Below are 24,611 nucleotides of genomic sequence, written 5' to 3'. Positions count from 1 at the left end.
GACAAAATCCAGTGCCGCCCCGCCGACCGAGATGCAGGCCGTGCCTCAGACCGATCAGAGCGCGCCCGACTGCAATGCCACCTTCCACAACCGGAAAAGCAGCGGCCTCGCTATCGTCAACATGGCATCCCGTCCCCGAATCCGGGCGCGCGGCACAGCTGCTGATGATAAGCCTGTCAATCCAATCGATTCAGCACGCGCTCCTGCAGGTACCGGAGCATGGCGTCAACGTACAGATGGACCTTTGAGATATAGACCGGGCGGCCTCTCCCAATGACCTGGTAAGGCTGCGCTTTGCTGGCTGATTTACACTGCATTCTTTTTTTTTTATCTTGTGCTACCTGTCAACGTTCAGTTCAAGATGCAGTTTCTCTTTCCTGCCACTGCCAGCGTACTGTTCGTCGGCATCGCGTCGGCGTCGCTGTACAACCAAAGCAGCGCAAACCACACTTGTCTCTTTAGTATGTCAGACGATTGATGAGACTTCAAGAATCTTCCTCATAGTCAACAGCTCCACCGTTTACTTCATGCTCGGCGAATGCCAATCCTTTAAAGGTCGACTCGTGCTGCGTCGAGACGTACGGAGGGCTTCTTCTCACGACCCAACTCTGGAATACGTACACCGGGCTCGAAGACGAGGGCCAATTGCTGCCAAAAGACAGTTGGGGGCTTCACGGTCTCTGGCCTGACTTCTGCAACGGGTCTTACACTCAATACTGCGATCTCAGCCGCCAGTATGACCCGGAGCCATCGCCCAACACCACCAACAGCAAGCCCGACGGTAAGCCACGCCCACACAAAGTATTCTACTCAAACTTAAAGAGTGATACAGGCAATCCCGTGCCCCCATACACAGGCCCAACCATCGACACTTTCATCAAAGCCTTCGGCAAGCATGACCTCCTCGCCTGGATGACCAAGTACTGGATCGCGCAAAACCAGCCCAACACCGCCTTCTGGGCGCACGAGTTCTCCAAGCACGCGACCTGTTACTCGACCTTCGACGTCCCATGCTACGGGCCGCAGTACGTGGCGCACGAAGAAGTGGTCGACTTCCTCGAGACCGCCATCCGCTGGTACCAGAAGGCGCCGACGTGGGCCTGGCTCGTGGACGCGGCCATCACGCCTTCGAACCACACGACCTACTCTCTCGCCGACGTGCAGACGGCGCTGACGGCCCGCTGGGGCGCCGTTCCGTACTTGGCTTGCTCGGGCCCGCGCTTTAATGAGACGGCGCTCGGGAACGGCACCCTGGACGCGGGCTTCACCGCCCTGAGCGAGGTTTGGTATTATAGCCATGTGCGTGGCAGGCCGCAGGATGGGGACGCGGTGCCGGTGAATGCGACGGGGAGTAACACGAATTGCGCGAAGGCGCCGGGTGCTATTCATTACTATGAGAGGACGCCGGGCTCGGTGCGCGTGTAGATGTGTTGGGGGACTGGAGCTGGTGAGACATTATCTGTGGGCGGCACTTGAACCTGTCGAATCCATTGAAGTCGATTTAGATGTCATATAAATGTGAGAGTCGTAAGAGTTGACATGGAAGCCAAACCCCAAGCGCGGGGAACGGCAAACCTCCGCGCGCCGATCCTTCGCCCGCATCTCTCTCAAGCTTCGCCCTTCGCCCAAACCAACCACACACGCACAAGACGACCCCAATCCCCCCCCAACCCCGCACCAAACACCGACCATGGGCTGGCTCTGGGGCTCCTCGAGCAATGCCTCGGACCCGACGACGCAGCTGGACCCGAGTCTGAAGAAATTCCTAGACAAGGAATCCGCCGACGCGTCCACAGCACCAGCGCTGCACAAAGAGGCGCCCAAGCCCGCGCTGCCAATCGTGCAGCCAACACCCACCGACGCACCAGCCTCCTCGCAGCAACCCAAGCACGACACCAACAACAAGAACAACGTCCCCGCCGAATCGCTCTACCAAGACGGCCGCTACGCCCACCTCTGGAAGACCTACGAGCCGCTCACAGCCATCGAATCGCGCGCGAAATCCGACCAAGAAAAGCTCTCGGACATCATAAGCGCGTACAACGAGCGACGGGAGAACATCGGGCGCGCGGCGCTCGAGAACTGCGCCGTCGAGCAGATTGCGCTGAGCGACTGTTTCCGCACGGGCAGCTGGGCCGCGCGGCTGACCATGTGTCGCGCCGAGACGCGCGAGCTCGACCGCTGCTACACGATGCAAGCGCGGTTCCTGAAGGCGCTGGGCTACCTCAGCGAGGCGGGCCGGGACGAGCGCGCCGAGGAGCGCGTCCAGATGCACGCGGATCGGCTTTATCAGCGCATGCTGGCGCAGGAGCGCGCGGTTGCGGAGGCGAAGGAGAAGGGCGAGACTCCGCCCGTCTTCGGCAGTATTCTGTCCAAGGCCAATGTCGCGGCCGCGATGCGTGGCGATGTGCCTGACGCGGCGCCGGTGAGACCCGATGTCGAGGCCAAGTTGCGCGCGTTCGAGCAGGGCGAACACGTTGCTAGTCTGGATGATTTGAAGGGTTTGGCGCCTAAGGCTAGACAGGAGTTCGAGGACCGCCTTAAAAAGATGTCTACTGAGGAGCGCGAGCTCGAGCTGCGCGCTATTGTGGGCGAGTGGGCTAGCGCGCAGGCCCTGACGAAGCAGGTTGAGGGCTTCTATGAGGAGGAGAGGAAGAGGCGGTTGGTGAGGCAGGGCGAGGGCAAGGAGACGGTTGGGGATACGCTTAAGAGGTGGTGGGGGTGGTGAGTGTTCCTGGGGCGCGGTGGGAGTGAGTAGGTAGGCGAGTGGGCAGGCGGGTGGGAGAAATGGAGGAAAGTCTAGGGCTTGCTCGACGTCTTGGGAGCGCATTCATGGAGTTTGGGGGCACTGTTTGGCGTAGGGAACAATGTGGACGTGATGTTTGACCTGGTCGCTGCTTCTGCGCCGAGTTAGGGATGTGGTATTGTAGGTATACTTAAAAGTCATTTCCTCTCCTGAACATCTTGTTCGCTGCGTGGATGTAGGACCATGATCTGTGGATATGCAGGAAGCCCATGGTCCTGTCTTTTGTCATACCGTAGTCACGCTTTGTTATTCCAAGGGAAAGGATTGATGAAGTTCGTCTGATATGGAATACTCATTGGCACTATAATCACGCCTCAGCGCAATAGAAAAAAACATAACCATGAGTCGACCTCTTGCAACAACCATCCATAAACCCAACAAATCCGCTACAAACCCCAGCCCAAAACCCAACTTCAAAACTCAACACGAATATAAAACACACAAACCATCCTCCATCAATCCAATCCCTTCCCTACAAAACACATGAACCTGCACAGCAGCACCCCCTCCCCCCTCCACACACTAATGCGGCTTATCCTCATCCTGAGCAAAATGTTCTCTCGCCCACGGACTCTTAAGCCGAATCTTCTCGCCCCAATAAAAGAACACAAACGGGATGGGCAGCATGAGGAGGCTCAGAAACGCGAGCAACGAGCTGGCCCACTCCAAGCCCAGATACAGGTACATCTGCTTGGCGAAGAGCGGGAAGCCTGCGCCGACGAGGTTGCGTACGAGGATCACGCCCGCCAGCGCCGACGCCGAGTACGTCTGGTATGCGTCGACGACGTAGTTGAGGATGGCCAGGATGATGATGTAGATGCCCGCGCCGAAGAAGCTCGACGCGATTATTGGCACGATCCAGTGTACGCTGGGGTAGGACGTCCATGCGAACCAGAAGAGCGAGATTGGGAGCAGGAATGTCCCGATGCGTGCGAGCTGGGGGGTGTTAGTTTGAGCTCTAGGTTCGTTTGTAGCGGTTGGAGGGGGTGAGGGAAAGGGACGTGAAGAAGAACGGCTATAACTCACCCACATGCGTGCCTCCGGCACGCCGTGCCCGTCGTTGGCTGCCACGCGCTTGAGGTAGTATCGCTCCTGGAGGGGATGGAAGCACGCAGCGACCAAAGATCCTATCGCAAGGCCGAGGAACGAAAGACCCCACTCGCCGGTATTGAAGCCGTGGCCAGTGGGCCCAAACACCAACGGGAAGGCTTCATTGAGAAGGTATACAATGCCATAAATAAACCCGTTATAAGCGGCCGCGAAAAACGTTATGGGTTCCGTCAAGAGGAAACGGAAAGGCCGTGTCAACGTGATCGCAAAGAGCGTGTGTAGGTTTTTCTTTTCGCTGGCGTTGGCGTCGTGCAGGTTGCTTGCTGCGGCAAGGCTTTCTTGCTGCAGCCGCTTGCGCAGGCGCTTCGTCTTCCTCTCAAGGATGGTAGTGTGGCGCGTTTCGGGTATGGTGAGCTGGCGTGAGGTTAGCTGTGTAAGCAGCACAACAGCAATAAATACTTACGACAAGGATTATCCAGATACCGCCAAAGATAGCCAGGTAGCACCAGAAGAGCCACCGCCAGCCTTTCTCAAGCGCAATATACCCGCTGATAACGAGCGCCATTGGTGGGCCGAAAGTGCTGCTTAGCCCATAGATTGCCATGGCGTTGCCACACTCGTTCCGTCCCCATAGGTCACTGACTGTCCCCCCGGTGTTGGTCAAAGGCGCACTACCAAAGAAACCTTGGATCAGACGGCACACGATGACAGTCCCGATGTTTGGAGCCAGCGCCAGAGGGATCTGAAATATAACGAGAAGTCCCCACGACACGACGTATATCGGGTTGCGGCCGAAGTATTCGGAAAGCGGTGCGAGCATTAGAGGCCCGATTGCGAAACCGAGAATGTACATCGACAAGCCCACGGTGCCGACCTCGGCGGATACGTGAAACTCCTCAATGAGGTCATCCTGTCCGGAGCTGTAACCGCCTGCGCAAAGGCATCTGGATCGCATTGTTAGTCTGTCCACTGACATAGAAAAGAAACAGGACAGTGCATACGTGAGAACGTTGAGCAAGCTCACAAAGCAAGTAATGTACCATCTTTTCCAATTTGGCCAGTTTCGCGGGTTGTCCTTATCGTTTATTGCGTATGTGACATAGAAGGGCTCCGGGTCGTTTGGATGAGTCTTTGCGTAGTCGAGGATCTTCTCCTCTGGAAGCATTATCCGGCCTTCGGATCCAGCTCCATGAATGCCCGCTCCAGGAGAGTCATAGTCTGGAAGGTTGATTTCGGATTTCGAATCAATGTCCTTCTCCAGCGTCGCGGGGTCTGCACGACCTGGGCTGTGGTGAACGCGAGTCTCCATCGAAGCCGGAGCAACGGAATGCTTTCATACACTGGCTGAGAAGTTTTGGAGACTGAAGGACTATTGAGAGGACAAATTATGAAGGAGAGAACGGAAATATCTTTTGCCTCTGGCTGGCCTTCCCAAGTTTCTTTTGAAGGTGGATCTGGGTTGCTTTTCCCCTAGACACTGACAGTCTCTTGTGTGGCGCATCCCATCATCTCCAGATATCGTCTCCATGACGTCCACGCGGCCTGGCGGCTCATGTGCTAGCCGTACAAAAATGGTAAAGAGGTAGTCACTCACTTTCGTGCACGGCCACTCCACACCAAGACCACCCAAGGTGGAGGGCGATTGGGGCGGATGTTCAACCCAGTCAAGTAATATCCTTGTCCATATGACGTCGATCAGTCGGGGCTCACTCCCGGCACGTGGTGCACGCGGAGACAGAAAAATGTTTTGACGGCTTGACGGTGATTGAGCAAAGTCCCGAAACTAGCCTGTTCGAGGTTTGGCCTGAGACGCTGATCTTTTCATAATTTCTCATGAGGTTTCTTGGAAAATGTTTATGGTTGTTGGTCTTCTTCCCAAGCATTTTTATCGTCAAGAGAAGCTCTGCCAAGCCTTATCGCCAAGCCGGGCCGGGGGTGCCCGTGGGGACGACACTCAGCGTTCAGAACAAGAAGAATATGATCTTGTGTCTGCACAGAGCAGTCTTGATACCCTGGTATATGATTGCCACTGTTCATGCAAGCCCGTCCAACATCGAGTGTGACGAGGTTGATTGGGCCTCGGGCCGCTGACCGCTTCCCTCACAACGTCATCCCCGTTTGCTCATCAATGAAACCCTGGTGATTAATATTTCCTCGGTACCTGCGTCTCTTACATCAAGCATGAGATAACGCCCGCCCCCTGGTGTTAATCTTGCAAGCATAACAGCCAGGGACAAGCACCAATTGGACGTGTTTGTCAGATTGTTGAGCCAGACTCATGGGCTTCGATATGCGGTTATCGGTAATAAGCGCTCACATACTTTAAACCCGAAGACGGATGCAAAGTGCCGGGAGCTGCACTAAGGAAGCCTGCCGCTCCACTCCTTGCGGCTTTTAACGCTATCCGAGACCCTTTCCCGGAATAAGAAGCGGAGAGATCCATGCCCGGGCATTTTTCCCCTCTCAAATCTTGTCGATCTGATGCGGAGCTCAAGCTTTCAAGTGGGGTATCGCATCCGGGGATGTTGTTCGAGCTTTGCAGCGCTCCACATTGGCAGGTTAGCCGAAGGATGTCCGCGGAATTGACTGTTTTTGGGAAACCATCCGGTTTGCATGTGCTTTCCAACGTCGCGAGTCTTGTTGTTTTAAAGCTAAACCCTGGTTGGAAAGGCGGCGACACGTATTTGAGAGGTTCGGAGAGGCAACCTCATTTGTTGCACTAACTGCTCAGTGATGATTGATCCGTGGGAACTGAGAAAGCCCTCGCATACACTTCTCAACTGCTGCATGGAGCAGAGCTTGCGTTATCACTAAACGTAAGCTGTTGACGCGCACAGGAAACGCAAGCTGACATGGTGATAAAAGATGATCCTATCCATCGAGGGTTCGACAGAGTCTGCCTGAGTGGCACATTCTCCCGTAAAGAAGGGCGGCTGTTAAAAGAACTGTCTTGAAAAGCCACTTCCTAGAAGCAGCTCGGGTATCATCTTTAATGTCTCGAAGAATAACTGCATCGCTTGTCTGGCGTTCCCTACCTCAAGGAAGGATCCCAAAGCGCCGAATGATGCTCCTGCTCTTGCCCATATGGTTATTTGCCAAAACCACCTGTGGTAGCAAAACGCAGGATATCTCCCAACGGCATCATTGGCACCGCTGGCGCCTCTCCTTCGCCCTTCTTGTCCGTTCCTTCGACACCTTCCATCGCGCCCTCGTCTTCTCCTTCATCTTCTTCGTCTTCATCTTCGTCCTCCCCTTCGTCTTCGTCCATCTCTCCGGACATGACGCTTCGGCCTACGTTGCCGCCTGCCGGTCCTGCCCAGTCCCATAGCTCGTCTAATTGTGCTGCGCTCAGTACTCCCTCGGGCGCACCATCAATCGCAGCAACCCCGCTTGCGACGGACACACTCTCCTTGTTCTCCGGATCAAGGCCAGCGTTCTGGCCGTGCTTCACACCATCTGCGACCCAATCCTCCACCCATGGCTCAAGCTTCTTGCGCGTGAGCTGTGTTGCGATGGCCTCGTGCGTGCGGCCGGGGAAGGACGGGAGCGGATATGAGTGAGCTTGATTGAGCAACGTGCGCGAGTTGTTGAACGTTTCGAGGAGGGAGTTTAGACGGCCTGTGATGACGTTGGTTTGGTTGAGGGTGGTGAGCCAAGGAGGTGGCCCGACGTCGTAGGTATGCATCGTTTGCGCCTTCTTCATCACCTCTAGCGCCGAGTTGAGAGTTTGGAGGCGCTGGGTCAGCATGTCGAGACTGCGAACCTCTTCGGCCGGGGCTTTGTGGCCAGGGGCATGATGGTGATGGTGGGTAGACATGTCTCTACCGCGGCTTGTCAGATCGTCTGGAGAATGGTGGAGGAAGCGACGAGGTGGCGCTCACTGTGATCGTTGCGCAGTTGAAGGTGAATTGAACATGTCAAAGTCGTGAGAGGAACAAACAGCTCCGAGCGAGTCAGAAAGCTGCACGGAGGATCGATTCACGAGTCGTGCCGAGATCGGAGCGTCGGAGCTTTGAAAATATGTGGGCCGCGACTCTGACGCAGCACGGTGACCTGATACTGGAAGAGTCAGTTAATTATTCTCTCACGACTCTACAACACCGCTTCCTCGTTCCATTGCTACTTGGATATACGTTTCCAACCATGGCGACTCCAGCGACGCCCACTACTGAGTCCAATGGCTCAAACACTCGCCCCCAGACGCCCAGCGTTAGCGGCCTGGCCCTGACCGAGTACACCGCGAATCCCTCACCACCGCACTCGAACGCTGAATCCGTACCGTCATTCAACATTCCAGACCACTTCTTGCTCCCTAGCGGCTACCCAGATGTAAAGATTCCCGCAGAATCATGCCGTCAGTCGTGAAGTAACCTGACAGTCTCTCAGTACCTGCGACTTATCCTGACCTCGCGCGTCTACGAAGTTGTGAAGGAGACGCCTCTCACACATGCTGTTAACCTTAGCAACCGGTTAGAATGTAAGGTGCTGCTGAAGCGCGAGGATCTCCAGCCAGTCTTCAGCTTCAAGTTGAGAGGAGCGTACAACAAGATGGCACACCTCGACCAGAAGGAGAGCTTCAAGGGCGTTGTCGCATGTTCGGCCGGTATGCACATGTATCTGGAGATCTGTGGGATATATGCTAAGAAAAGCAGGAAACCATGCGCAAGGCGTCGCCTACTCTGCCCGGAAACTCAGAATACCTGCAACCATCGTCATGCCTTCCGGCACTCCCGACATCAAGCATAAGAACGTTTCTCGGATGGGTGGTCATGTCGTGTTGCATGGTCCAGACTTCGATTCCGCGAAGGAGGAGGCACACAGGCTGGAGAAGGTGCATGGCTTGACCAACATTCCTCCCTTTGACGATCCGTACGTTATAGCCGGCCAGGGCACCATTGGAATGGAGCTGCTGCGCCAGACCAACCTGCAGGAGCTGGAAGCTGTCTTCTGTTGCGTCGGTGGTGGTGGCCTCATTGCGGGTGTCGGTGTCTACATCAAGCGCATTGCGCCGCATGTCAAGGTCATTGGTGTCGAGACCTACGACGCGAACGCGATGGTGCAGTCACTGAAGGAGAAGAGGCGGGTACTGCTCAAGGATGTCGGTCTTTTCGCCGACGGTGCGGCCGTCAAGACTGTTGGTGAGGAGACTTTCCGTATCTGCACGGAGGTCATCGACGATGTCATCCAGGTCACCACCGACGAGACTTGTGCCGCCATCAAGGACGTTTTCGAGGACACTCGCTCCATCGTCGAGCCTGCGGGCGCACTTGCGCTTGCTGGTCTCAAGAAGTATGTTGCGTCCAACCCCTCACCCAACACCAACCGCGGCCTTGTCGCTGTTGCCTCGGGCGCAAACATGAACTTCGACCGTCTCCGGTTCGTCGCAGAGCGCGCGGCGCTGGGTGAGAGGAGGGAGGCTCTGCTCACCGTCGTCATTCCCGAGCAACCTGGTGCTTTCGCGAAGCTCATCTCTGCCGTCCACCCAATGGCCGTGACGGAATTCGCCTACCGCTACCACAGCCCTACCCACGCAAACATCTTGATAGGGGTTGCGCTCAGCCCGATGTCCCGCGAGCGGGACCTGGCAGATCTGTTGGCGCGGTTGGAGAAGGATGGTATGCAGGCGAACGACCTGTCCGGCGACGAGCTGGCCAAGAGCCACGTCCGGTACCTTGTCGGCGGACGCTCAGGCGCCGTTGCGGACGAGCGGTTGTTTGCTTTCGAGTTCCCCGAGAGGGGCGGCGCGCTGTACAAGTTCTTGACGGAGCTTCAGCCCGACATGAACATCTCGCTCTTCCATTACCGCAACCACGGCGGTGACGTGGCCAAGATCCTGGCGGGTATCCAGTGCCCGGCGGGCAAGGAAGATGAGCTCAGGGAGTTCCTTGCGCGTATCAAGTACCCATTTGTTGAGGAGACGGACAACCCCATTTACAAGACTTTCTTGCGCGAATAGATACGCGGATACAATAGAGCGGAGCGGCGTGAGGAGTGTGGAAAGAAAAGGCATTTGGTTTAGATCTGGATACCGGGTAGCGTACCTGTAGGAGTAGTGTACTGACACTTGGATGTGGTTTCTCGGTATGTATAGAACTTTTATGTATCTCTAGGTGTTGGATATTTCGGCAAGGCTTTTTGAATACAAGAGTGATTCTGTATGAACTGTTCACGATTTTCTTTATTGTCTCATTGTCTCATGGATTCCAAACTTATTGTGACGCTGAGCTGGTTGTCAATTTCAAATTGTGCCTAAAAAGATTCAGTGGACTCCACCTTAATAGTCAAAATGTGGTGTAGGCAAAATAAAAAGAAAATACAAATCTTTCCACCCTGTCATTCAATCCAAGAGCCCACTAAGCGAAATATCCAGAGGCCTTTTTTGGCGACCGGCTTTAAAATCCAGAATTTCATCCTCCGCAAAAATCACCTTCCCCCCCTTTCCCCCCGCCAACCAACCAACGCCTCAAACCGTTCCCTCGGCCAACCCCTCCATAAGCGCGCGATCCACACGATCCCAATGCCTCTTAACAGCAGCAATGGGGATGCCTTTCCCATAAATATGAGGAAACAAGTCCCCGCCCCTAGACTCCTCCCACTTGAGCTCGGCGCCCTCGCCCAGACGGCTAAGATCCAGCTCCGCAACTACGAGGTCCGGCTGCGCGGCAAAGTAGCGCGCGTACGTCTCCAGACTCTGCGTGGCGGTTGAGAGGTGGATGTACCCGTCTTGGAGATCGATGCTGGCGCCGATGAAGATGCCTTTGTCGACCCAGTCGGCGTATTGCAGCGCGGTTAGGATTTTGTACGCGATGGTGGGGTGGGCGGTGTCGGCGGCCATTTTTGGTGGTGTGATGGTTTGTTGTAGTGGTGGTAGTGGTGGTGGCGGTTATGGGTTTGAGGAGTGTTTTTCTTGATAGTTTGAGTTCGGGGCTTTTCTTGGTCTTTGGTTTGGGATTGGAGCTTGAGAAGATGTTGAGTGTTGGATTGTTGGAATGCTGTGATGATTAAATGTTAATATTAGGTTTGCCCGGATGCGGGGTGGGGCTGCTGCTGCTAGTGCCAGGGCACACAACTCGGCCCGGATCCATAGTGCACTTGACTTCAATCGAACTGGTCCTACTCGCTTCTCGACGCCACAGAGTGGTAGTCTCGGGTGTCCCGAGACATTTGTACAGTATAAGCCGAGATGTGAGTAGGATGAAGAGAGAGAGAGAGAGCGGCTACGACTATCGTCCTGGTTGCAGATCGTTCGTGTTGGACCCTGTTTGTCGCGTCACCTTAACACTACCTTTCTCCACCATTATTAGACCTTAACGTCCGTCACCGTCCAGCAAAATTCATATTCAAGCGAGGTAGGGAAGAATATAAGCAGTCCCTATAAAGTACTACTTGTAGACCTAAAATCCTGAGCCCTAGATATAGATAAGGTTATAGAACGCACGTATACTATAGATATCTTGACTAAAATTCGTTTCTACTCCGTACAAGCATTAATATCTCGTCAGGCGATGAATCTCGTTTGACGGTGACAGACTTTACTTCGGTTTCCTCGTCCGTCTCAGTCAATTTCCTCCGCTGTTACTTGCTGTTGGAATTGTGAGTGTTCTTCGCCGTCAGGAGGCTCAACCTCGAACTTCTCATTCACAAATACTCATCGAAGACTGCAAACAATCACAATTTTTTGCTGAAAGGACCGCTACTCTAGTGAAATAAGTCCTTTGGGGTGAGTTATAGTCTCTGCGTCAAACAAAACCCATCCACCATTCACTTCCAACGGTAGTCTCTCTCGTAACAATGAAGGGACCAACGATATACATAGATCTTCCGTACTCTTTATGCCCATACAAGCACGAATTGTGATCTCCAACAACTTATGTAAGCCCTCAATTCTGTTATCTTATCTAATACCGAAAAATACAGCCACTAGCTGAAGTGACTAGTGCTCAACACCATTGGCACATGGAACTTCTACCTAACGCCATAGAGTACGCTTAAAAAATAAGGAAGATTGTCTTCTATTTATTTTTAAGTAAGACGGATTAACTGAGGACCGACCCATTTTCAACCCCCACCTAACCCTTGGCCACGCTATCACGGATCAAGAAGGTGAAACCCCAGGACCGTCCCACTTTTCATGGGTGCTGATATACGTACAGCCTTGTAGACTTGTACATAACGAGGCTGAGGCAGTTACAATATCTATTTTAAGCATAAAAGTTCCTTGTTGCATGCTGATTAACGTCGCGCCCTGGACGCTCGGATGCACTTGGAATTTGAACAGCGAATTGGGTTTATTCGGCCTATATATACTCCCAGGCGTTTCTCATTCGAGTCCACTGCATATGTGCGGGGCTATATTCAGCTCTCAAAATCTTGTTCTCTTTGTGGACTTCCATGCATCTTCTATTTATTGCTCTAAAAATACATGCGACGATCCATAGCTGATAGAGCTTCAGCTGATCGAGAGGTAAAAATTCTGGGTTGTTGGACATGTGGTTTGAGAGGCAATTTCGTTTATATTTAATGCGTAAGGTTTGCTAAGAACCAAGTTCAAGCTTTTCGTCCTCATATCTCACTCTGAAGTTTACCGTTTATTGAAAGAGCTACTTCCTGCACTTAGTGTCCTCGAAATATGGATACCTTTTCACAAAACAACAAGACTGTTGCCTACAATATATACACTGGATACTGGATCAATTGGAGCAAAGGCCATACTCTTGGAGCAACTATCACTCTTGATCGGCGAGATGGATCCCTCCTCATCGCTTTCTTGGCCATGTTTGTCAGTGTTGTCGGGACAAGCTTCTGGAGAATCTCTTGCCTCGCTTTTCATTCACTTTACTCCACCGAGGCTGCTCAAGACGCGCTTTATCACCAGAGGCAAGCCATACTTCGGAATTCGGCCAATAGTACAAGTGGCCTCTGGAGCTTACTCAATGTTCTTTGGGTATGGCGACGAAGTGCTGCTCAAATCAAGTTTACTCGAACCAGGCCGTACCAGCGCATTTTGCCAATCATTGGCCTTGCAGCCATCTGTATTGGTGGTTTTGGAACTGCTGGTACTTTCTCTTCCAGTATCTCCACTGCAATGGGAAACGAGGTCCTTGTTCGCAGTCCGACTTGTGGCCTCCTCCAAATTAATAGCGAAACTACCGACATGCAGTCCGCAGCAACATATCTGTACCCATTTGGGGCGGAACTAACGAACACGTATACAAATTATGCACGGAACTGTATCACCGACGTGTCAGACCTAGCTTCCTGCAAAGCATTCATCAAGCGACAACTGCCAACCAAGATCGACCGGAATGCGAGTTGCCCCTTTCAGGACGGCATTTGCAAGCTTGATTATGGTAACATTGTTTTCGATACCGGATATCTGGATAGCCATTTCGACTTCGGTATCAACGCCCCACCCAATGAGCGTATCCTTTTCCGTCGTATATCAAGCTGTGCCCCTATTAAAACGGACGGGTACCAAAAGCCATACCAAGACCCTGAAACGAGAGAAAATTACACACGCTACTACTATACAACGAGTTCACAGAACGAGCAGGGTTCGGATGAGTCTTTCACGTACGAATATCCGCAATTGTCTCAGCGATCGATACCAGAACAAGGCTTCAACGCGATGGGTGGTGGTAAAGACTATACAATTGGGTATTCCATATACCTCCAGTTTAACTTGCGGTCACTGACTGTTTGCAGCGTATCCAGTACTTACACTTTCAACGGATCATACTCGTCTCCGCCGGGATTAAGTCTAATTCCCATCCCTGAACTTGAACAGCCGGACGCCGATATACACATCATCTTTCTGTCAGCAAACAGAATCCTTTACGCACAAATAGTGGACGACCCGTGGTTTTCGGCTCATAGAAGCTCATACACCATGAAAGCTGACTCGGAATACTCTGGTAATACCACGACATATCAGAAAGATGAACCGGTATCCGCTCTTGCTTGCTCAATCAAAGAACAGTACTGTGATCCGAGCTTGCCTTCGGGCAGCCAATGTACGCGGTTTGGTGGTTCAACGGAATCCTACATACTGGCCCACTATCTTGCGCAAAGCACCAAGAAGCGGAATATTTTTGACTGGATCAGTTTGACTATAAACGTGAGAAGCGGTTCTATGGCTACTGTTCCGGCTTATCTCGAGGCGGCTTCACTGGCAGCACGCTACAAGCTGCGCGTCGGTTACTCAGGTCAACTTCCAGACAACCAATGGCAGATGGAGGTGGAGAGCTGGCATGCTTCTTCACTTGCCACTCTGCAAGGAGCCATAGCTGATACCGCGAAAGGGTTGTCGGACCTGAACCTAGAGCGTTGGTTGGTGAAAGCAAATAACACAGAGGAGCGAAACATCTGTCATAATCAAGTAAGACATTTAAATCTTGCTCGTCTATTTGCTGACCATTCACGCCCTTTAGAAAATCCAAAATTCCGACTACTTCAACATTTCTGTGTTTGGTCTTTGTTTCACTCTTGTTCTTGGTACGATCGTTATCTGCTTGTCCTATACGCTTGAACCTATGATAAGTTGGATCCAGCGAAGTCGTAACCTAGACGTATATGCACGTCTTGAATGGAACACGAACGAAACGTTGCAGTTGCAACGTCTCGCACATGAAGAGCTCGGGGCTGGAGTATGGAATGGCTGCGCTTCCAACGTTCCTTTCACGAAGAGTGGGGAAAGGCTTGCTGTTTTAGACTTGGAAGACAAAGACCATCCGCGGCTAAAGGCACCACCAAAGACGTTTGAAGAGACTCAGTTAGCTGAGATGCCAAAAAGTAACTCATAGCGGTGAGAATTGAACACCAACTCGGTTTGCCTGGCCCTACCCATGAGACAAACAAGGGGAAAATTCCATAGTATCTTTCATTAAATTTCTCTGCTGCATCAGATTGTCAAATAGATAATATGAGAATTTCTAGACTCCGCAACAGAACTAAGTAATCTTATTCACTTGCACGCAGAACTGTTCTCGGCCGAACCTAACAGTCTTTGTCAGTTTGCTGTGTTAAATAAAATCAAAATGCAGTGCACTGGGAATTGAAGAAACCTATCATTAGCGGGTATCTCAAAGCCAAAAAATCACGTGAGGCTCCAAGAAAACCAGAGAGGCCATGAAGGAGCTAAATGAAAGACAAAGAAAAAAACAAAGAGAAGGCCAATAAAAACTAAGAAAAAGTCAAGAAGTCACGAAAAAGCGAGGAAGACAAAGCGGCAACAAAGGCCGTTCAAAGCCAGAGAAGCCATGAGCCCAACCAACCAATCATCCTGCTCAGAACAACCAAAGAGTTCCAAGGCAAAGACAAAAAGCCGCAAGCAGCCAACCCCTTCACTCAAAACAAACCCGCTTTTCCTGTGGCTTTGGGGCCTTGTTCTCCGCCTCGCCGTCATCCTCGCGCTTGCGCTTGTTGTCCGCTTTCTTCGCATCGGCGGATGCTTCATCAGGGCGAGGCGAGCGCGCAGAAGTGGCGGCCGTCGCAGCGGGCTTTGCGGAGACAGGAGTGTTGCCGGCACTGCCGGACTTGGCTGGGCGAGGAGCGTTGACGAAGACTTTGGGAGTGTGCTTCTCCGGGCGGCGCACCAAGCGGCTCGGAGTTTTGATGGCTATAGGGGGTTCCGCGTCAACAGGGCGAGTGGCGTGAGCAGCGGGGCGCTTTGCGGAGGCGGCGGAGGACGCCTTGCTGGTGGAAGAGGCCTTGGCGGCGGAAGAGGCCTTGGCTGTGGAGGAGGCCTTGCCGGCGGCGGTGGTACGGCTGGCAGCAGTGTTTCCAGGCTTTAAAGCCTTCTCCGTAACAGGCTTCGGTTTAGGGACCGTCTTCTTAGTCTCGAAGAACGTCTCTCTGGGACGCTCTGGGCAAGAGTCTGTGGAAGTGGCGGAGTTGGGAGTAGACATAGCCGAGGAAGCGTCAGCGCTCTCGCCGCTAACACCGACCGGGCGAGCGCCGGGGAAGACGACAGCCCACGCAGGGGAGGAGGGAGGAGGGTCATCTCTGATGGAGGCGCGACGCGGGCGAGGGCGTGTGATGGGGCGCGGCGTGGAGCTGCTGGGAGATTTTTTGTCGGGTATTGGAGAGGCGAGAGGCGAGATAGGTGAAGGGAGGGCTTCGTCCGCGTGGGACGGGAACTTGGGGTCAGGGTCGGAAAGCTTCTTAGAGATATTTTTCGCCATGGCAAGGGTGTGGCGAACTTCGGCGGAAGCCCTGCGGGCAGCAACGGAGCCGGGAGCGGCATGGAATGCGGTGTTTGGGAATAGCTCAGTTTCGAGGTTTTGGAGGCGTGCCGTGCTCTGGGTGAAGAAGTCAGGTATGAGACTTGTGGTCTATGAGGAGGGAGAACGTACATTAGCGGTTTCAATGGGCGAAGCGGCATCATGGCCATCGGGATGGGCGCGTTGGGACTTCGCGGCACCGCCAATGCTGCTCTTGAAGTAGGCCTCAGCCTAGAAGCCAGGAATGTTAGTTAAGTTATTCTCATAAGGTTGTTTGACAAGGGAGATGAGCATAAGAGTGATTTACCTCCTTCCGTTCCTTGTGGTGTGGTATATGCTTCTTCTTCCATTTGCGGAACTTCTTCTCATGATCACTCAATTTCTTCGGCATGGCGGCTGGGCTGCGGTTGCGTTTATAAGAGACCGGATAGGTGTAGGTGACAGAAGGGACAAAGGTGTTCTGAATGGTGTTATAAGGGAAACAAAGAGGATAATCGGCTTCCAACGGCGGTGGAAAGGTTGCTGGCGAAAAGAGTCGCTGGAGGAGGTGGTTTTGGGCAAGGGCAGGAGAGGCTTGGGTATTTAAGAGCTACGGACTGAACTGAAATGTCCGTGCGAAATATGTGAATAAGTGCTGAAGCGAAGTGAATCGTGACTGGTGGTCGCCGTCATGTGCCACTGTCGTAATGGAGTGTGGACCGGGTTCCGTGACAACAAACCTGAACTAGTCTTCGCTTGACCCTCGTCGACAGTAAAACTTCGAGCCTCCAAATATATCTATTCCGACTTTCCTTTGAGTGTCCACTGTGTCATTTTGAACGCCACCTCTTCAGTGTACCATGGAAGTCGCCTGTTATACCTACCGTGGTATCCGAATCTCAGTTACTCAGTTGGGCATTTGACAGGTATTAGCAGATGCCACGGGCGTACCTGAGTGCACCACCAGCCGCTCGAATTGTCGATCAGCAAATAAAAGTTACTGTAAGTGTTATAGTTTTTGCTGCGCTGCGTCGTGGTCACGCCCGCAATTGCTTCATATTTGACAGTTGTCTCTAACAATGTGACTATTTGCTCTTGTGCGGCACTTGTCCTGTTTGCTTTTTCTGTCAGCCCCCAAGTGAGACAATCTTTTGCTTTCACAAAATCCGAAACTTACTGATGAAGCTAGAAGACTTCAAAGGCGACAATACAGAAGTGGAGTGGGTGTTACAACTTACAAGGTCAGAAGGCCCTGAATGTCTCTCAGGTCACATAGAATAAATGAGAACTACCAATAGCCCAACTCATAGTCGACGCATGGAACGTCATACTACTCCTCCAAAATAACATCAGCAGAAGCAACAGCAACAATACTAGACTCAGTACACCCAAAGCTTCGAAACGTCCAACTGAGAAAGAAGGAAACATCTATCCACCCACAAAATCCGCTCGGATTTGTACAACGGAGAAGAGCCCGGACAAGATGCAGAGGTCAAGCTTAGAACGCTTACCGACCTATCCGGAGTACATTGCTGCGAGCGCCACTTTGGTCGCTTTACGAACTGCCATTGACCCCGAAGCCCTGAGAAACGCGTTACCGCGTGTCACCACGCCAAACGTCTTCAATTTGAGTCGCGAGAATGCTTTTGGCGAGGTCGCAAAAACCCTTGAATTGTTCGACCACTTCCATAGCAAGTTACTACGGCACATCAAGGTGAACATTGGAGACAGCTGTGGTTCTAAGGTTATCGCGGAATATATGTCGCAAATCCTTCCCGAAGTCGACTTCAAGGACGGGGTACCAAGGGTATCAAATCTGGCAATTTATGTCTTCCTCGGTCTGTGCCGCATGGTCCAAAAGCTCAAGCCGCTCGAATATGTTCCGCATACTACCAGCGAGGGACTTTTTGATATATTTTTATCTGAGCTCGACAAGGGCTTGGAATTATCGGAGAAAAAAACATTCCTTTCAGATAAGTTCGGCATCACCGCGGAAGGTACCCGAATTTGCAAGGTTCATGGCTGCGGCCGAATGGGTCCCGTCGAAGAGAGTGGTTTCGTCTTGCCCATCGAGATGCAGGAAAGAACCGGTATTGCCAGCAGTGAGACGCTTGAAAACTTGCTTTATAGCCCTCACATTCTCCTGGAAAAGTGCGAGAAATGTGGCGTTGAAGAGGTGGAATTTAAGTGGGATGTGTTTACCACTACGCCGGAGTATATCATGCTCTGTATTCGACGAACAGAAGATAAAAAGAGCATGGAGCTTCTGGTGGACGCACCTGTACGCATCCAACTGGTCAGTAGAGGTACGATCAGCTATCACGCCAAAGTGATCATCGATGGTTCTGATACGGCTTACACTGTCACAAACAGTGTTTGGACCCGGTTTCGTGATGAAGAAGTGGAAAAGCTGGGCGAGAGTGCGGAAGTCAGCAAACGTCTACGGGGTGCTACTCAGCTTGTTCTCCTTGAAAAGGATAGTGGCTGATTTCTTTCATATTTGCCAGGACATCAGGAGCGGGGGGATTTCAACAAATGTCTCTGGCTTCCTAGTCTTCTTTTATTCAAAGACGGTGCTTTGCGATTTCATTACTACTAGTTCAGTCAATCTTCAGGGATGAAACAGGTAGAAATAATGCTTAGCTTAAGAGAAATTGACTGCAAACTCACATCTCTAGAGTAAAGAGGTCGTTCTGTAAGTTAGACGCGAAAGCGGGATCCGCATCGTTGAGTTTGTACTCGCGCTTTCCTTGTCGAAACTCAAATCTGGCAAGTTTGAGGGTTGCTTGTTGCTGGTCGCGCCAACCATGGATCGATATCTCTTAACCCATGATCCTTTTCTCGCTTTGGTACCATATAAAACCTTGGCGGTTTGCTAACGCGCATGCAAACCACTTTGTTGCTCTCCACGCATACGTGCAAGTAGCCTTCACCTTTTCTCTATAGCGACACCCGCAACATACAGGACTAGGTGTCGTACGCAAATGCGACTTGTAATGAGATTTCTGACACCCTTCTTTTCATACCTATCTCTCTCATCACGACGACCATCGCGTCAAGATGCCCGAGAAAAGAAAGAACATATCGCCACCGATAGATGAGGTAAGCACCATGTGCTAGCGCAGTTCTTGCCTCCCATGGCTTAATAACATTCTTTCCCAGAAATCGCGCAAAGAGAAAAAGAAGCAGGAAAGGCGAGATATACAGAGTGACTGGGATAAATGGCGCTATAAAGATGAAGAGCGTTCCCAGCGCGACAGACATGATGGCCGCGCGAGGAAGGAATTGGCTCTCGCCAAGCTGATGGCCAGCCGACGGAAGAAATTGACACAGAGTAATGGCGAGGCCCGCAGATCTCCAGAACCTGTATCCAGCACGTATCAGGGATGTCAAAGCACCACTCCGGCCAAAGTTGTTTCCCCTTTTCGGCCGGAGACAAGTCAGCGAATTATGAGCGGATCCAGAGAGTATTCCTTGTTCAATTGGATACGGCCAAAGAAAGCGGAGAAGAAAAGGACGAGCAGCAGTATGGACGGCCTATTCGAGAACAGCTTCAAGGAAGAGCAGGCAGCATTGCAAGAGACATCTTGCACTCGGGAAATCCAGTGGCCTTCAGATTTCAAAACGGCGAAAGCGGTTCTCGTGGTCATTCGGGTGCTCTTCGATCCCGTAGAGCTAGCCGGGCTCCTTTCAAAACCGTCAGCATCTCAGACACCTGATTGCTTCCATGGCATCAGTTTCGACCAGGAGTATTCTCCTCAAGAATGCCAACAGATCTCCAAAAAGGTGATGGACAGTATCGAGAGGGAGATCCACCAACAAGAACGCCTTACAAAGCTCGGAGAATACATAGTGAAGGTTCTCCAGGAGGTTGACATGCAAGATGAGAAGCCGATAGTTCCGCTTCTCGCCGCTTACATGTTCCTCGGGATCTGCCTTCTCACTAAGAAGCTAAGGCCAGAAGAATATTCCGAGTCATGGGTCGATCAAGATTCTGGGGATGCTGAAGAGATGTTCGACATTTGTATCACTGAGCTGGACCTGGCAATCGGATCTAACTTAGTGGTCGATAATTTCGCCATCGAGACTAAAGGGGGTTTCACCTGTTGGACCTGTAGACTTAAGTCGCCGTCGGAAGATCGTTGTTCAGCGCTACTTCTCAAAACGGGACTAGGTTCTGGAGGTCAGACCATACATCACCTTTTCAGAATTTGGATGAGCACACAGTCGACCGAAGAGCACTGCCTGAAATGTCGAAGCCTTAACCTCTGCTTCGCAAACGAAGGATTTTGCAACTCTCCAGAAAACTTGGTCTTATCGGTCTGGATTCCAGAGGGTGGAAAATCCTTGGAGCTCCCGGTTGATGACATCTCTCTTCATGCTTATTTTGATGAAGATAACCATGCGGGAGCCGACTACAAAGTGAAGTGCGTAATCGATCTCGGAGTGGCTTACATCCACTTTAAAGATAAGTGGACCAGCTTCAGCGACGTGAACAGAGTCGAAGAAATTGCTCAGACAAATGGGCTTTCGGCTCACCTGAAGGGTCAGTCGCATCTCTTGTTCCTCCAGAAAGAGGGTGAAGATTAGTGACTTCGAATGTCACATCTGACCGGTTGCGCGCGCATACTTTCACATCAACAAAAAGACCAATGGAGGAAATCGCTTGGCTAGAAGCTCAGCACTTGTTCCTCGGTGACGATTGTTTGGTTCGATACGGCTTTGGCTTGGAGGAACGTGATGAAATGTGGTCAGACGGTGAGGCGATGTTCCGAAGGCGACCGTGACGCGGGACAGACGCGGGGGCAGGTGGCAGGGCGTAAATTGTACATTTTACATAGATATCATCACCGAGGGCAGAAATATTGGTACATACTCTAACAACTTGCCTTTAATTTCATATGGTAAAACCTTTTTGCTTATAGTGAGTGACTATATCGGAAGCTGCACGTGATCAGGCGTTGATTCGCGTCGCACTTAGGCGGCCTTTCCCGCTCCACGACACTTTTTGCCCCATTCCGAGAGAACAACTTCCCATGGATGACATCCTTGCGGGACTGAATGAAGCACAAAGATGTGCTGTCTCCAGCCCCGCTTCAGTACTTCAGGTCCTGGCACCGCCAGGATCCGGAAAGACCAAAACACTGACGGCACGCGTCGCGTACCTGATGAATCATGTCGGGATTAAACCGTGGAACATCATCGTCTGTACATTCACTATTAAGGCTGCAAGGGAAATGAAAGAGCGCATCCGAGGGTTTGTTGGAGACGGTACTGAAGCCAAACTCATTCTTGGCACTTTTCACTCTGTGGCGAGACGCTTTCTCGTCTACTACGGCCATCATATCGGCATTGAGAAGAATTTTGGAATTGCGGATTCCTCTGACACCTTGGCTATCCTAAAGCGCATCATCAAACGCCACGATTATGGTATCGAACCATCCGTTGCACGCTCAAGAATATCGGGCCTCAAAGCCAAGAGTATCAGTTGCGAACAACATAGAACTACCACAAAAGCGATGGAGCAGCAGGAGTTTGCTACCGTCTACTCAGACTACGAAGAAACTCTGAAGAGCTCGAATCTTCTGGACTACGATGATCTTCTGCTACGCTGCGTTGACCTTCTGCGGAGTCGTCCAGAATGCGTTTCCAATATTGAAGCTGTGCTCATCGACGAGTTTCAAGACACGAATCACGTTCAGTATGACCTTATGCGACTGATGGCGCAGAAAAGAAGCAACATTACCATCGTCGGCGATCCGGATCAGAGCATCTATGGGTTTAGATCTGCCGAGATCAAAAACCTCCGGACAATGCAGAAACATTACCCGGAGACTGTTGTTGTCATTCTCGAGGAGAACTATAGATCATCGGCCGCCATTTTGCAATCGGCGCTCGAAGTCATAGAACAGGACGAGAATCGTCCCGCAAAAAAGCTTCTGCCGACGCATTGCGCTGGAGAGATACCCGTCTTGCGGAAGCTGCCTTCTGCCACAATTGAGGCAACGTGGATCGTTGAAGAAATTCAGCGTGCAAATGCGTTGACTGGAAAGCTTCTGACCTACTCTGACTTTGCAATCCTGCTCCGTTCAGCGGCATTGTCTAGACAGATTGAGACAGCCCTCGCTAAATCCGGTATACCGTATCGCATGGTCGGTGGCCTGAGATTCTTCGATAGAGTAGAGGTTAAGTTATTGTTGGATTATCTCCGTGTCATCAACCGTCCAGACCATAATGATGCAGTGGCCAGGATCATCAACACTCCAAGTCGAAAAGTTGGAGAAGTTACAGTGCGATCACTGCTAGAGGAAGCAGAGGAGAGGAAAACCACTCTATGGAGCCTTGTCCTTGGTGCGGCTCAAGGAAGCAGAAGGCTCCGGACGAAACTGTCATCCTCAGCCGAAAAGGGCATCCAGTCTTTTGTGAATGTCATTCTCACATCGCAAAAGAAACTATCGTCAAAAGAAGGACAACAGTATTCACTTCTTGATCTTATCGACCATGTCATGAAGAAGATATCCTTCGAAGAATACTTGAAAAAGACCCACCCAGAAGATTTTGAAGGTAGATGGGCGAACGTACAAGAGCTGATTGCACAGGCCACGGATGCTGCCTTGCTTGAAGCAGACGCCCTTGACATGGTAGAAGAAGCTTTGCCGCAGATCGAAGATATTGATCAGCGAGAGCTTTCATCGACAGAAGATACACTAGCTGCTTTCCTCGCCAATGTCTCTTTGTCGACAGAGGTCCAACAAGAAGAAGGAACAGAGACAGACCAAGTTACAATTTCGACCATTCACGCAGCTAAAGGCTTAGAATGGCCTGTAGTCTTCATCCCCGCGGCCTACAACGGCTCAATACCACACTCGAGAGCCGAGGACCAAGATGAAGAACGGAGATTGCTGTACGTCGGCATGACAAGAGCACAATCGCTTCTTTATTTGAGCTGTCCTATCAAGAACACGAAGAGGGAGGAGACCGTTCTGTCATCCTTCCTTTCTCACAAGCGGATGAAAAGGTTCTTCGGGGCACAGGGTCCTATTTTCGGATACAACGCAACACAGGACCTCGCGCGCATCCTCAGGCGAGCATGCCCAACCCCAGAAGTGTGTAACGAGACACGCTCCCTTATCGAGCGGCCAGAAGACAATCACTACCCACTCGACGGCGAGGATCCCGAGCAGGAAACGAGTACATCATACTCTGCCGAATTCCCGTCCAACGGCTACACCAAGCGGCGCCGCCTGAACGACGCAGTCCCAGCCGACCTCTCCGGCACCGGCATAGCGGTGACCATGCAGCAACCCGAAAAATTCACCATGTCCAACTTCTCCAACCCCGGCTTCGTCAGCGCCGGCGCGCGCATGCGTGAGATCCAAGAGACGGCCGAACATAACGCCGCGCTGCGCGCCGAGCAGAACGAGCGCCACCGCAGCAGCATCGCGCAGCTGAAGCGGGAGTCTTCGAAGAAGGAGAGCGCGAGCGGCGAGCCAAAGAGGCCGCCGGGCCAGAACAGCATCACGAGCTTCTTTGGCAGGCCGGCTGTTAAGAAGGCGCTGCCTGGCCCGACCGACCAGGTCGAGGACGCGATTGCGTATGCACGGGGACGGAAACGGCTGAGGGAGACAGGCAGCGCGGGCACTGGTGCCGGCGTGCGCAGGGTACCCGGTTTCCGACCCCTCAAACCCACCAGGGCACTCGCAGCCGTAGTTCCAGAAGCGGGAACACAAGCAGAGCCACTGTCAACCCCAGACGCAAACTTAGAGCCAGACACAGAGCAAGACTCAGCACCCCTCCCCAGCTTCCAGCGCCCCGCAACCCTCTCCTCCCTCCGCACAATAATCCCAACCCCAACCTCAACGCTATCCACGAACACCACCAACCACCGCCTCCTCACCAAACCCCTGCACACCCGCCCCTCGCGCCCCGCCTACGCCTACGCCTACCCGGCCACGGGCGCGCACTCCGCCACCGCCGCGGTCACGAAGCCCTACTCGTTCATGTCGAGCTCGCCGCCGCCGCCGCTGCCGAGCGAGGCCGAGGCTGAGGACAACAACAACAACAACAACAACAACGACGACGACGACGGTGGCAATGATAACGGAGCGCGTGAGCTGGCGTCCTCGCCGCCGCCGTTGCCGCCGCCGCCAGGGTCGGAGCCTGAGACGGAGATGGGGGCGGAGCCAGAGCAGCCAGCTCACTCGTTGCACAACATGACCATGGCGCGCGTGACTATGCAGCAGCAGCAGCAGGGGCAAGGTCCCCAGCAGCGACGAACGCTGGGCATGCGGCGGAGCGTGAGGGGGTGGGGTGGTGGTGGTAGTGGTGGTGGTATTCGAGGGGTTGGTGGGAGTGGTAGCAGTGGTGGGTTCATGAATAAGCCGTTTGTGGCACCGGGGAGGCGGCGGTGATGGGGTGGTTGGTGGTGTTACCTACCTAGTGGTGGTAGTGGAGGAGAGGAAGAGGAAGAGGAGGGATGGAGGTTGCTGAGGTTAGGTAGGTAGACCGTAGAGTGCAGTGCTGGCTTTATGTATATGAGATACAAACTCCATTGG

General features: G+C 52.5%; 10 protein-coding genes across 10 annotated transcripts; 6 read left to right on the top strand and 4 right to left on the bottom strand.

The window, feature by feature from the left end:
* The first annotated feature begins 292 nt into the window (after positions 1–292).
* Positions 293–1,530, top strand: K452DRAFT_288348 (uncharacterized protein). The gene is made up of 3 exons (XM_033540638.1): positions 293–461; positions 512–781; positions 833–1,530. Exons 1-3 carry the CDS (start codon positions 362–364, stop codon positions 1,423–1,425), a joined length of 963 nt encoding a protein of 320 aa, XP_033396667.1. The 5' UTR covers positions 293–361; the 3' UTR covers positions 1,426–1,530.
* Positions 1,531–1,690: 160 nt separating this feature from the next.
* K452DRAFT_229545 (uncharacterized protein) lies at positions 1,691–2,728 on the top strand (the record flags this gene model as incomplete). Its single annotated transcript, XM_033537048.1, has 1 exon — positions 1,691–2,728. The coding sequence occupies one exon, from the start codon at positions 1,691–1,693 to the stop codon at positions 2,726–2,728; it is 1,038 nt and encodes a 345-aa protein (XP_033396666.1).
* A 600-nt stretch (positions 2,729–3,328) lies between these two features.
* Positions 3,329–5,021, bottom strand: K452DRAFT_229687 (uncharacterized protein; the record flags this gene model as incomplete). The annotated part of the gene is made up of 4 exons (XM_033537055.1): positions 3,329–3,742; positions 3,833–4,270; positions 4,320–4,800; positions 4,858–5,021. The coding sequence occupies 4 exons, from the start codon at positions 5,019–5,021 to the stop codon at positions 3,329–3,331; spliced, it is 1,497 nt and encodes a 498-aa protein (XP_033396665.1).
* A 1,770-nt stretch (positions 5,022–6,791) lies between these two features.
* K452DRAFT_288345 (uncharacterized protein) lies at positions 6,792–7,611 on the bottom strand. The gene has a single exon (XM_033540637.1). It carries the CDS (start codon positions 7,602–7,604, stop codon positions 6,945–6,947), a length of 660 nt encoding a protein of 219 aa, XP_033396664.1. The 5' UTR covers positions 7,605–7,611; the 3' UTR covers positions 6,792–6,944.
* A 339-nt stretch (positions 7,612–7,950) lies between these two features.
* Positions 7,951–10,006, top strand: K452DRAFT_319238 (uncharacterized protein). The gene is made up of 3 exons (XM_033544223.1): positions 7,951–8,185; positions 8,243–8,459; positions 8,509–10,006. Exons 1-3 carry the CDS (start codon positions 8,000–8,002, stop codon positions 9,810–9,812), a joined length of 1,707 nt encoding a protein of 568 aa, XP_033396663.1. The 5' UTR covers positions 7,951–7,999; the 3' UTR covers positions 9,813–10,006.
* Positions 10,007–10,054: 48 nt separating this feature from the next.
* On the bottom strand, positions 10,055–10,964 carry K452DRAFT_288342 (uncharacterized protein). The gene has a single exon (XM_033540636.1). The coding sequence runs from the start codon at positions 10,689–10,691 to the stop codon at positions 10,320–10,322; it is 372 nt and encodes a 123-aa protein (XP_033396662.1). The 5' UTR covers positions 10,692–10,964; the 3' UTR covers positions 10,055–10,319.
* Positions 10,965–12,428: 1,464 nt separating this feature from the next.
* K452DRAFT_351652 (uncharacterized protein) lies at positions 12,429–14,815 on the top strand. Its single transcript, XM_033545733.1, has 3 exons — positions 12,429–13,513; positions 13,562–14,234; positions 14,287–14,815. The coding sequence occupies exons 1-3, from the start codon at positions 12,486–12,488 to the stop codon at positions 14,656–14,658; spliced, it is 2,073 nt and encodes a 690-aa protein (XP_033396661.1). The 5' UTR covers positions 12,429–12,485; the 3' UTR covers positions 14,659–14,815.
* Positions 14,816–15,198: 383 nt separating this feature from the next.
* Positions 15,199–16,468, bottom strand: K452DRAFT_319235 (uncharacterized protein; the record flags this gene model as incomplete). The annotated part of the gene is made up of 3 exons (XM_033544222.1): positions 15,199–16,155; positions 16,210–16,308; positions 16,385–16,468. The coding sequence occupies 3 exons, from the start codon at positions 16,466–16,468 to the stop codon at positions 15,199–15,201; spliced, it is 1,140 nt and encodes a 379-aa protein (XP_033396660.1).
* A 1,071-nt stretch (positions 16,469–17,539) lies between these two features.
* On the top strand, positions 17,540–18,544 carry K452DRAFT_359369 (uncharacterized protein; the record flags this gene model as incomplete). The annotated part of the gene is made up of 1 exon (XM_033546260.1): positions 17,540–18,544. One exon carries the CDS (start codon positions 17,540–17,542, stop codon positions 18,542–18,544), a length of 1,005 nt encoding a protein of 334 aa, XP_033396659.1.
* Positions 18,545–21,092: 2,548 nt separating this feature from the next.
* On the top strand, positions 21,093–24,467 carry K452DRAFT_272677 (uncharacterized protein; the record flags this gene model as incomplete). The annotated part of the gene is made up of 2 exons (XM_033539101.1): positions 21,093–23,600; positions 23,823–24,467. 2 exons carry the CDS (start codon positions 21,093–21,095, stop codon positions 24,465–24,467), a joined length of 3,153 nt encoding a protein of 1,050 aa, XP_033396658.1.
* Between the last annotated feature and the right edge of the window lie 144 nt (positions 24,468–24,611).

This window comes from Aplosporella prunicola (assembly GCF_010093885.1).
Source record: "Aplosporella prunicola CBS 121167 unplaced genomic scaffold K452scaffold_15, whole genome shotgun sequence".
Lineage (NCBI taxonomy): Eukaryota > Fungi > Ascomycota > Dothideomycetes > Botryosphaeriales > Aplosporellaceae > Aplosporella > Aplosporella prunicola.
The sequence above is the reverse complement of the archived record's forward strand: the minus strand, read 5'-3'. Positions and strand labels throughout refer to the sequence as shown.

Bases quoted from the DNA above. Each gene is read 5' to 3' on its own strand.
- K452DRAFT_288348 (XM_033540638.1), top strand. From the start codon at position 362: ATGCAGTTTCTCTTTCCTGCCACTGCCAGCGTACTGTTCGTCGGCATC. The intron at 462-511 runs GTATGTCAGACG...CATAGTCAACAG, and splicing joins AAACCACACTTGTCTCTTTA to CTCCACCGTTTACTTCATGC. The intron at 782-832 runs GTAAGCCACGCC...AGAGTGATACAG, and splicing joins CACCAACAGCAAGCCCGACG to GCAATCCCGTGCCCCCATAC.
- K452DRAFT_288345 (XM_033540637.1), bottom strand. From the start codon at position 7,604: ATGCTGACCCAGCGCCTCCAAACTCTCAACTCGGCGCTAGAGGTGATG.
- K452DRAFT_319238 (XM_033544223.1), top strand. From the start codon at position 8,000: ATGGCGACTCCAGCGACGCCCACTACTGAGTCCAATGGCTCAAACACT. The intron at 8,186-8,242 runs GTAAAGATTCCC...ACAGTCTCTCAG, and splicing joins TCCCTAGCGGCTACCCAGAT to TACCTGCGACTTATCCTGAC. The intron at 8,460-8,508 runs GTATGCACATGT...TAAGAAAAGCAG, and splicing joins CGTTGTCGCATGTTCGGCCG to GAAACCATGCGCAAGGCGTC.
- K452DRAFT_288342 (XM_033540636.1), bottom strand. From the start codon at position 10,691: ATGGCCGCCGACACCGCCCACCCCACCATCGCGTACAAAATCCTAACC.
- K452DRAFT_351652 (XM_033545733.1), top strand. From the start codon at position 12,486: ATGGATACCTTTTCACAAAACAACAAGACTGTTGCCTACAATATATAC. The intron at 13,514-13,561 runs GTATTCCATATA...GACTGTTTGCAG, and splicing joins GGTAAAGACTATACAATTGG to CGTATCCAGTACTTACACTT. The intron at 14,235-14,286 runs GTAAGACATTTA...CACGCCCTTTAG, and splicing joins GAAACATCTGTCATAATCAA to AAAATCCAAAATTCCGACTA.